Here is a 12,083-nt window from a genome sequence, read left to right as displayed (position 1 = left end):
CAATTCTTCCAGTGGGGAAGATTTATTTATTTATAGTGCATTTATATCCCGTATTTTCCCACAAAAGCGGGCACAATGCGGCTTACAAAATTACAAAAGTTACAAGTCAGGAAGGGTAATAACTGAGTGAAACAGGTTCCGTCAAGCAGAAGAAGGTGAGGGCTGAGTGATGTAGTTGGGATATGGCTTCTCAAACAAGAATGTTTTTAAGGATTTCTTGAAAATTTGATGGTCATCAATCTCCTTTAAGGATCTTGGTAGACTGTTCCAAAACTTAGGGCTGACATTGGTGAAGGATGAGGAGAGGAGCAATTTATACCAAACAGATTTATAGCTTGGAAAGCTTAAGTTGAGGTAAGATCGAGCAGTCAAGGAAGCATTTCTGGATGGCAGCGCAATCAAATCTTCCATGTAGGCAGGGGCCTCCCCATAGATAATCCTGTGAGTTAACGTGCAGGTTTTGAATGTTAGACGAGCAGAAATGGGGAGCCAATGCAGGTTGAAATGAAGAGGTTCCGCATGTTCAAAGCAAGGTTTGCCAAAAATAAGTCTAGCAGCCGTGTTTTGGGCAGTCTGCAATTTTGTCAGGAGAAATTTGCGACTACCAGCATAAATACCACTGCAATAGTCTATATGGGAGAGGACTAGCCAATGAGTGAGAGTATGGAAGAGGTCCCTCGGGAGGAATTTCTGGATACGCCACAATCTCCACATTGCATAGAACATTCATTTTGTGATGAGATTAACCTGGTTATCCAATTGCAAGTGAGAGTCTAACAAGACACCGAGGATTTTCAGGGTTAACGAGACTGAAAGAGTAGAATCCCCAATGACAACTGAAGTCGGATTAACCTTGCTGTGCTGTGACGATAGTACTAGATACTGGGTTTTGCCCTTGTTGAGTTTGAATTGAAATGCTGCTGCCCAAGATTTCATTATGGCAAAGCTGGCAGTTATTTTGTTGGTGATTTCAGCAAGACTCGTTTTGAAAGGGATGTAGATGGTCACATTGTCCGCATAGATGAATGGGTTGAGGCCAAGATTGGATAAGACTGTCACAAGAGGAATTAACACGATATTAAAAAGTGTAGGGGAAAGGGGAGACCCTTGGGGCACTCCACAAGAAGCGGTCCAAGGTGCAGAAACAGCAGATTTGGATTTAACTTGGTACGTTCTTAGTGACAGAAAGCCCCTCAACCAGTTAAGCACATTGCCACCTATACCAAATGCATCTAGTAGATGAAGTAGAAGAGTGTGATCCACCATGTCAAATGCACTTGACATATCAAATTGAAGCAATAGCACCTTATTCCCTGTAGATATTAGATTGTAAGCTCTTTGAGCAGGGACTGTCTTTCTTCTATGTTTGTGCAGTGCTGCGTATGCCTTGTAGCGCTATAGAAATGCTAAATAGTAGTAGTAGTAGATATTAATTGCTTGAAGTTCGACAGGAGGGTAACTAACACTGTTTCAGTGCTATACTGTGGCCGAAAACCCGATTGTATACTATGCAGGATGCAGAATTTACTCAAATAATCAGTTAGTTGAGCGTTAACCATACTTTCCATTGTTTTGATTAGCAAAGGAATTGACGCCACAGGACAGTAATTAGAGACAACGTCAGCCTTGATTTTCGGGTCTTTGCTTACGCCAGGCTCTTTTTAATTTTCTAGTTCTAAGTTTTAGTATTTTCAGCTCTGGAGAGAACCATGGAGTAGAGGACCGTTCAAATATAGTTTTAGTTTGCATTGGAGCTATAACGTCTAGTACTCGTCTACATCTATCATCCCAGCTCGAGAGAAACTGGGAGGACTCTGGTTGTGCTATCCAATCATTGCTATATAATGAGCGCCAAAACACCAGAGGGTCGACTACACCTCTCGTTTGGATAGTTAAGGGATCTCGCGTATGGGGGATACCCGATTTCATCCATTGGAGGGTGAAATGCAGTTTGTGATGATCCGACCATGGAGTAGCTGTCCACCTGATGTCTGTAATTAAAAAATTCAAATTGGACGGGAACCTATAACAGATGAGATCCAACGAATGACCTTTCGCATGAGTGGGCTCTAAGCTCGGACAAGCAAGGTCCCACAGCCGAAGGAAATCCAAGAATTGAAGTGCATGCAGTGAGTGCGGGTCATCAAGGTGGAGATTTAGATCTCGCATCTGTTTTTCTGCAGCCTAAATATAAGCGTTAATATTTTTTTTTTTAGTTTGAACGTTTATATTTAGACACGGGAAACAGACACCAATGTGTGCTTTCACTGGGTGTTTTTAGATTTTTTAAAAAATTTAGACGCAGGAAACAGATGTCAATGTGCGTCTGCTGTTTCTCATGATCAGCATTTAAGGGTTTACATGGGCTTTCTTTTGCTTCCAAAAGCAATCAAAACTGGCAGATTTTGCAGAAACAAAATCACAAGAATCATGAGAAATCCTCTCTTCCAACACCTTAACGCTTGCTCCTATCTAACATTATATTTTGCAGTGGTATGGCAGTTTTGTTTTGGGTGCTTGTTGTTTCCCACGCTAGACCCCTTTGAACATTCTGCGCAGGTAAATGCGGGTGCTAATATGGCACCAATGGCCTCTAGCGCCTGCATTTAACTTTTGAGCATCAGGGCCTAAGACAGGGTTTCACTATTTGAATCATACTTATGATTTTTTTTACATGCTGCCAAAGATTCATAAGTGCCATGAGGATCCTCCAGGACGTCCATACTGTCTCTTCTAACGATTTACTGTTACAGAGATCCTGTAAATACTTGGATTTTTTCTTAGTGGAGGATATTCCTTCATATTTACAAGATACTGCACATTTTTTGCAGTGTTTAGCTTTTGTACAAAATTTTGCAGATGACTGGCTGTTAGTGACCATGGATGTCCAGAGTCTGTATACACCAATCCACAAGTAGAAGCTTTGGAAGTTGTGCCCCCGACCGCATGTGGTCCCTACAGAATATTTTAAACAATTATTAAACATCACGTTATTTAACAATCATTTTGTGTTTGACGATCATATCTACATGCAGGTTGCAGGTGTAGGAATGGGTGCCTCTTTCGCACCCTCTATAGCAGATTAATCTCATGAACCCATCTACCTTACATATACTGAAGAGAAAACAACATTGACCCAGAATCTATCTCCCACCTTACCCTCCTCTCTCTATCACCGGTCTCTACCTATCTACCTATCCATTTACTACCTATCCATCCTTCTATTATGCTATACTTAATTTCCTACTTTACATAACAAAATTCTGTGTTACCTATTACTATGTAAGCCGCATTGAGCCTGCTTTTAGTGGGAAAGTGCGGGATACAAATATAATAAATAAATAATAAATAAATAAATAAATTGTTTTATGGCTCAGTTTAAGACATTGTTGGCTTATTCCTCTGCCTATTTTTGTTATGTGACATGTTGGCTCCGGTTTATTGATGATATTTTTCTGATTTGCACAAGATCCAAGAAAAATTTGAAGATGTTTCATGAAGAATTAGATCAATGCCATTCTTGGATTAAATTTGACATGAATGTTAATGTCACTGAGATGATGCTTCTTGATGTACAGATTCGTGTGTGTTTTTGTGAACTGCGCATGTCAGTATATAGTAAACTTACCGATATAAATACTAAGATGAGATTTGACAGTATGGATCCTATTCACACTAAGACAAGTCTCCCGTTTTCTCAATTCCTACAGTATCGCAGAATCTGTGACACTACACACAAAAGTAAATTACTCGAAAGGGGATATCCCTGGAAGATTGTATGTAATGCTTGTAAGAGAGCTTTTGCTCTAACCAAAAGTGAGCCATCTCCAAGAATCGCTAAATGCATAAAAAAGCACTAGTGGATGCAAAATGTATGGTATGGTATGCTCAGTGGAGAAGAGTCGATAGTGGGATTCCACAGGGGTCTGTGTTGGGACTGCTGCTTTTTAGCATATTTATAAATGATCTAAAGATGGGAGTAACTAGTGATGTAACTAAATTTGCTGACAACACGAAGTTATTCAAAGTTGTTAAATAGCAAGATGATAGTGAACAATTAAAAGAGGACCTTATGAGACTGGGCATCCAAATGCAGATGACGTTTAATGTGAGCAAATGCACAATGATGCATGTGGGAAAAAGGAACTCAAACTATAGTTACGTGATACAAGGTTCCACATTAGGAGTCACCGACTACGAAAGGGATCTAGGTGTCATCGTTGATATGTTGAAACCCTCTGCTCAGTGTGTGGCGGCGGCTAATAAAGCAAATAGAATGTTAGGTATTAATAGGAAAGGAATGTAAAACAAAAATGAGGACATTATAATGCCTTTGTATAGCTCCATGGTGCGACCACACCTCTAAAACTGTGTGCAATTCTGGTCACTGCATCTCAAAAAAGATATAGTAGAATTAGAAAAGGTACAGAGAAGGGCAATGAAAACGATAAAAGGGATGGAACGACTTCCCTATGAGGAAAGGCTAAAGCGGCTAGGGCTCTTTAGCTTGGAGAAAAGATGACTGAGGGGAGATATGATAGAGGTCTATAAAATGAGTGGAGTGGAACAGGTAGACGTGAATCACTTGTTTACTCTTTCAAAAAACACTAGCACACAATGAAGCTACAAAGTGGTAAATTTAAAACAAATCTGAGAAAATATTTCTTCACTCAACGTGCAATTAAACTCTGGAATTCGTTGTCAGAGAATGTAGTAAAAGCAGTTAGCTGAGCGGGGTTTAAAAAATGTTTGGATAGCTTCCTAAAAGAAAAGACCATAAGCCATTATTAAGATGGTCTTGGGAAAAATCCACTGCTTATTTCTAGGGTAAGCAACATAAAATGTATTGTACTGTTTTGGGATCTTGCCAGGTACTTGTAACCTGGATTGGCCACTGTTGGAAACAGGATGCTGGGCTTGATGGATCCTCGGTCTGTCCCACTATGGCAACACTTATGTTCTTTTCACGGAACACTAATTTGGATGATCAGCTTTGTAATGAGATCAGGCCCCAGTGTTGGGACACTACAAATGTACAAACTGCTCCATCTGCTGTGTGACTTTGGAAGGTTATCAATTTGTGGATAGCCAAAGTGGCAAAACTATTAAATTGAAGTGTTTGACCACTTGTGTGTCTCAATATGTGATTTACACTATCCATTGCCCACGTGGTTTGCTATATGTGGGCCAGACTTCTCGCTGTTTTAAGACACGGATGATTGAGAATAAGAAGATGGAGGCTCCTCTTGTGCAATACTGCATATATAATAACCATGTTTTTGAAGATTCACATTGTATGGTTATAGATAAGATACAATTATCCTTGAGACGGGGTGATATTAAGTGATGGCTTTATCAGAAGGAGCAGTGGTGGAATTATTGATTGAACACTGAGCCTGAAAGGTCTCAAATAAAGCTATTGAATGGCAAGCATATTTTAACCTGATTCTTCTTTAATAATTGTCTGAATGCTGATTGGTTGTGAGAATGCTGGCTTCTCTAGAAATGGAGCAGCCATCTTGCAATTTTGAACAGATTGCGTGAAAGTTCCTCCTCCTGAAGCAGCTATATGCAAAACAAGAGGCTCTTGTCGAGGATTAGAAAGGATATTGGTGACTCCCCGTCTTGGTGGTTGAGTGTTCTGGACATTCAATAATGTGTGTACGACTTGCATGAGGTTGTTTGGAGAGTGGACATCGGATTCCCTACTGCAAGCTAAGTTATTTGAGACTGTTTTAGAACTGTTTAGTTAATGTGCCTAAGAGGTGTATCTACTTATTTATTGAAGTTTTTTTGGAACTTTCCTTGTGGATTACTTAAACATATAGAGAGCTTCTTTATTGACTGTCTTGTTGAGAGAGGTTTGTTTGTTTTTTTAACAGTGGGTTGTTCCTCAAGATTTTTTTTTTTGGTTAGAGGTTCTCTTCTCATCATTTTTTGGTTTCCTCTCATTCAGAAGCCTATGAGAGTTTATATATGAAGATCCTGGAGACTTGAGGATTCACTTGTTTAAAAGAAAACTATGAAGTACAGTCATGGATGTGCTCTGTAAGCTTGAAGTTTTGCTTTTCTTGTATACAACAAAAAATTAAACTTGCACAGGAAACACTGAGTAGTTTGGGGATTTTTATAACAAATGACCGTCATGTGGGAAGTGTCAATGTGTAAATATGGGCTGGCAGAACAGCCTGTCCCAGGCCTTCCTGAGCAAACAGGCACAGAGGCACTGCCCAGAAAGCATTCCTTTATAACAACCGCCAAGCTCGGCTCAGAAAACCAAGACCAAGTGAAGCTGTGCCTCGCTGAACTGCTCAACCAATTTCCCAAGAATGTGGCTCTGTAAACACTGATTTTATAAAACCTGCTTCCACCGGATGCACAAGGGCACAATGATTTAACTACATGCACATAAGATGGCCACAGATATATACACTCACAGCTGCTCCACAGCTTTATGAGGACACCACATGGGTTTGCTTTCTGTACTTTTACTGTTGTAAACACCATTAGATCCAAAGTACGACCTGCTTCACATGAGCTGGATATTTCCTAGAATTTCTAGAAATTTGGAGATAAATGTTTAAGTGGTTACCAACTTTGGACACAGAGAATATGACAGTACATCAGGCCTGTATAGCCCATCACTGCAGAGCCCAGATTATTTTCACTAGTTTCTGCACATTGCAGACTGCCCTGCTGGATCTCTAACAAGCAGATGATCAAAAGCCCCGTGCTATTCCAAACAGCGCTCTAAAATAGTGCTGAAACAGCGCAGGGCTTTACCGCACCGATGATCAGAGATTATTGAATGCAAATTTAAGCACGCAATTATTTCTGATCATGGGGTAGAAGTGCGGGAGAATTGTGCCTGAGCATGCGCTCAGCACAATCCTCTCGCACTTGTTTGACAGGTCTGGGCTGTCAAAAGCCCAAACCTGTCAAACACAGGGGCTAGAGGTCCATGGGCCACCAGGCCCCAACTACCCCTGCCCAGAGCAACGGGGTCTGGAGGTCCGGTGGACCTCTGGTCCCACCGATGATTCCCCCCCCCCCCCAGGTTCAGGGAGGGCTGGAGATCCGGTGGGTCTCCAGCCCCCCCTAGTCCCCCGGCGAAGGGTCCCTGGTGGTCCAGTCCCCCCTACCCCTCTACCTTGTGGGTTGGAGGAGGGAGGGTAGCCTGCCTCCCTCCTCTTCCTGTGAAGCCGGAAGCTGGTGTAGGATTTGCCGCGGCCAGCGACCCAATCTTTGGCACGCTGGCCACTGATCATTGAGGATGAATATGTTTAGCCCTGTTTAGCATGCATTTGCATGCTAGATGCGTTCAGAGCCCCCGAGTGCGTTGTTTCACGCGCTCGAGGGCTCTGATCATGGGGCGATAGCAAACGCCGGCGCTAGTATGGCGGTAACAGCCTCTAGCGCTGGTGTTTGCTTCTGATCACCCCCCTGTAAAAGCTTTAACAGGTTCAGCTCATGCTTGCAGCCCCCTGGCTCTTGGGTAATCACAGCAGCACAGGAGGCAATATATACAACTCACTGGATATGAGTACAATCATCCCCACCCCCTGAACTGCCAAGCAGCCAGCGTGGGAAGAGCCTGACGCACTGTGCTGCAGGGAACGAGCAGATTGCTTCACAGCTGGAAGAGGATTTTTCATCCACTCCAGCAGGGACTTCCTCCCTTTGCAGTACAAGTAGATTAAAAATAAAACCTTCAAACACAGACGCACACACATATGTTGGAAAACTGAAAGACACCATCTCTATTCAAATAACACCTTATAATCCACAGCAGACTTCCAACATTGTAAGTAAGATGTGTTTTCTATGATGAAGAGGAAAGGTGCATTTAAGGAGAACTGAGACCCTCATCAAAGGATTAATTGTTGTGGTATTCTCTCACTTCAGGACCTGGACACAGTTGTAGCTAGCAAAGATAAGATGGTGCAGGTGAGTACCAGGAATCTGCGCTGGGAATACAAGCCAGGTCTCCCATTCTCCCACACTAGTTACCAGTTGCTTTACTAAAAGAAAAAACACTCAAAAGAACAAATCAGTGGAGTGCTCTTAGAACTACAAAACATTGACTTACATAGGCAAATGAACATGATGTCTCTTAAGGCTCGACAAGTAGCTAGGCCAAATGTAGAGTGTCAGTAGCCAGTACTAACTAAAAAGGCTGCTCTCACATCTTACTAGGAAACTGGGGAGAGAGAGAGAGAGAGCGCACGTCTGGACTGAGCCTGTGCACACACACTGCCTATCATGTATCACATAATGAGGTTTCTGACAAAGACAGGGCAAGAACACAAACATCCTCACACAAGCCCACAGGGGCACTTGGCATCACGAACAGGCTGCATATTAAAGAAGATGCCCTTTATACGTCTGGTTGGGTCTTAGCCAATGGCAACAGAGTGGCTCTAGCAACAGGTGATGACATCTGTTACCATTGAAAGAAAGCCCTCACTGCTCTGGCCCTGACTTCTCACCACAACCCACTGGCAGGCTGTGACTCATTTTCACTTCAAAATAGAGATATAAATAAAAACTATACCCAGTCTGAAGGACCAGAGTTGTTCTAAAGCAAACAGGTGTTCAGCTGAAAGTGTCAAAAGCAAAGCAAACTGAGGTCATCAGTTTTTCTTGCATGATGACAGCAGAAGAAAACACCTTCAAACTACAATGCTACTACTGTTATGACTACTTCTCATTTCCTAACACAGTGCTAAGTACATGCACCTCTGAACAGAAAAAAGTGAAGCTGTCACAAGAGGCTGATAAGCCGGTTGATACCTGAAGCACACGATCTGGAGATTTGAAGGGGGGGGGGGTGAAGAAAACAGAACACCATCTCTCCTCTCTCTTCTATAGTTCACAGCTGTCCAAACCATAATGGCGTAGCTATGGGTGGACAAAGGCCCACCCTGTCTGATCTCCAAAACAGTTCAGCTGTATTTCTGTACACTGCTTAGCTTATTTTTTTTTTTTTTTTATAAGATTGTAACCTTCCCAAGGCTTTGTCTTGGTTTTCTCTTATTGTAAACCGCTTAGAATCCATCTAGTTTAAGAGCGGTTTCTGTAAAGTAAAGTAAAGCAAAGCAGCGACCGCCTCACTCCCCTTTTCCCCACCCCCAGATCTGGCATTTGACCCCTCTCTGAACCCTCCCTTGCTCTAACCTTATTACCTTTGTTGGGGGCAGCAGAGATTCATGTCAACTGCCTGGGCAGGCCCCGCAAGCTTTCTTCTACCATGTCCCACCTTTACTGACATCACTTCCTGTTTCCTCTCTGGTAGGATGCAGCAGAGGGGAGCCTGCAGGGCCTGCACAGGCAGCAAACGTGTATCCTTTACATCCTTCCCCGCAACCACCTGGGAGTGATTTAGCTTGGCAACAGTCCTGTATAGAAGTGCAAGTCCCTGCTCAATGGAGCTTACATTCTAGCCAAAACACACAGACTAAATAAACATGATTAACATCAGCAAGGCTATAGTCAGGGACAGGCTGTAAAGCCTATTTAAAAACAAAACAAAACACATAATGCTTAAAGTAATACTAACATCGGGTGTCCAATCTCATCCAAGAGAAGGCCCACAAATAAGACAAGTTAAAAAGTTTTCAAACCAGAATCTTCGTAAGTTGAGTTTCATCAGTTGGGAAAATAAGAGAAACTTTTTTTTCTTTACACTGAAAGCAGAACAGGAAGCCATAAAATTATCTTACCGTCTTCAGTTTCCTGCCACACAATCCCCTCCAGATTCACGCTAGTCCCAGGTTCACAAGGGCCCAGACACTCAGGCTCGGTGGCCAAAGCCACATCACAGGTATTAACCCCAACAGAGCGTGTGCGCACCATGATCTGCTCGCACGGTGACGAGATGTCGCTGCTCACCACAGGCACAAGCAGGTGCAAAGGGAGTACAGGGGGCGTGGAAACGGGAGACTCCATCTGTTGGGAAAGAAGGGAAACTATTAGAAAATCTTTTACCAAAGGGAGAACACATCACTAGCAATAAATTGGTGTCTGTCTGACAGTACCAGTGGAGGAAGGAAGCAGAGAGAGAGAGAGAGAGAGAGAGAGAGAGAGAGAGAGAGAGAGAGAGAGAGAGAGACAAGAGACACACGCACACATAGAACCTATGGTGTTTTTGCACTATACACAAGCTACCATTAGGAAATACACAGAGGACCAATTAATGCATTCACTTGGTCTTCAGTAGCAAAGGAGTAGTGCTTTAAGCCAGCCCTAGTTCCACCTAAGTCATTCTTTGCTCATTACATGATATTTAACCCCCACACAAACAGCAACTGCAGCCTGTGTATCATGCCTCATACAGATTCTCTGAGAGCCAGACAGCTTTGCTAATGGCAAAGGGAACAACTCTGCCCCTCCCTACATCATTTGTCTCTTGTTTTCTGAAGCCCTGGTTGGACTTGAACTATTCGCAGCTCCCACTGCATTTATTCATCTGCCTTTTGGCAAGACCTGTTTGTTTATTCAAACTGTGTCTCCTGCATTCTCTCTTATAAATATCCATAAAAGCTAGAGTAAACTGCTCATGCTCTCCACTGGCACTGTCTGAGCATTTTGACACCAAATTAGAAATTTCATATGGTAGCTCTGGTTCCATGTACCTCCTAAAAATGCACCAGGCAAACACCGCTGGACTGACAGTGTAGGAAGGCAGAGAGGCCTGCTTCTGAGGAGAAGACAACAGGCGAGGGAAGTCTTGAAAGGATTACAACACCCCAGGACAAACATTTAACTGAGCACACAAGCCAAAGGGTAATCTGTTAGCTGGGTACACCAGGCACGCTCCAAAATTCATAACATCCTATTCTGTAAGCAATGTGTTTGTAGACAAGAACTGTCATGGAGAAGAGAGCATTATTTATTTCCCCATCTCTACCACAATATGAACCGTAGCTAAAAAATCATTAGAAAGTACCTACAAATGGAAACAGCCATGTCATCATCTTGCTAGATGGAGAGTAAAAAAGGAGGAACCCAGGAAGCTATTGCTTTATTTCAATTAGTTAAATTTCCCATATGTCTGTTGTTCCAGGTGATTTAGAGGGTGGCCAGGAACAGAGGCACTTTTCAGACAGTGATAGAGGCCCAGATGTAGGAGCTGGACCGTTAAAGACACAGCACAAGTCGTATGGCACACAACTGACTGATCTTCATTAAAACACCTAACCCAGCCATGTTTCGGTCACCACCTGCATCAGGGTACAGTAGAGTTTCAAGGAGTTCTCCGAGTTAACATAATTAGCAGTCTCATACACGAACAGCCCTAAATGAAATACAGAGGTTGAACATTTTCCTTTATGTTATACCAGCGACCTCCAGAAGACAAGTTTAAGGGTTCTGTATACGTTGTCTCATTGATGGTTCATGGTTTAGAGGAAAACATTCATCCTATGTGTTTCATTTAGGGTTGTTAAACCACAAGATTATTAATTTGTGTTAGCACAGAGGGAAATGCCTTGCAACTCTACTGTACCTCTGTAACAGGCAATGGCCAAAATATAGCCGCACTGGGTGTTTTTTGATGATGATAAATCAATTGTACGCCACACTGTTCATGGTGCATCTTCACTGGGCCACTTTTTTTGCATCCTGGCCAGGTGATTTAGATCTTACTGTTGCAAAACTGGTGTTTCCTAAAGCTCTCAAGTCATTGGTATGGTTTGGTCTCACCACCAGGCAAATATGCCTTCCTACCACCCAGCCTCCAGGTAGATGACACCTCATCCCACATCCCTGACACTGCCGGCTGCGTTAAACAGAAGATCCAAACCTGGCGTTTGAGTCTCTTGTGGGACAGCAGAGTGTTAAGTCGCTGAGGCTGAGATACAGACCATCCCAATTATTTGGAAAAGCACTGTCACAGCAAGGAGGGGACCACATGAAACATCAGGATAGAGGTCACCCTACCAAGGCAACATATTTATCTGCGGGACAACAACTGCACTTTTCAAACACAGCATCTCAGGGGCCGATGTAATAAAGCACAGTAGGCTTTGTGCGTAGCTTAGTGTGGCTTCTGTACACAATTTTGCATGCAAACATTGGTATCC

At 42.9% G+C, this 12,083-nt stretch overlaps 1 protein-coding gene across 1 annotated transcript in view; it reads right to left on the bottom strand.

Annotated features, from left to right (window-relative positions):
• ZNF609 (zinc finger protein 609) overlaps window positions 1–12,083 on the bottom strand; it is a 431,776-nt gene that overhangs the window by 101,735 nt on the left and 317,958 nt on the right. Inside the window, exon 3 of the mRNA XM_030188106.1 lies at window positions 9,723–9,948. Within this exon, the coding sequence (XP_030043966.1) occupies window positions 9,723–9,948 (226 nt within the window). The remainder of the gene's footprint in view (window positions 1–9,722; window positions 9,949–12,083) is intronic.

The sequence above is a fragment of the Microcaecilia unicolor genome, chromosome 1 (assembly GCF_901765095.1).
Source record: "Microcaecilia unicolor chromosome 1, aMicUni1.1, whole genome shotgun sequence".
NCBI classification, from domain to species: Eukaryota; Metazoa; Chordata; class Amphibia; order Gymnophiona; family Siphonopidae; genus Microcaecilia; species Microcaecilia unicolor.
This window is presented reverse-complemented; position numbering and strand designations above follow the sequence as displayed.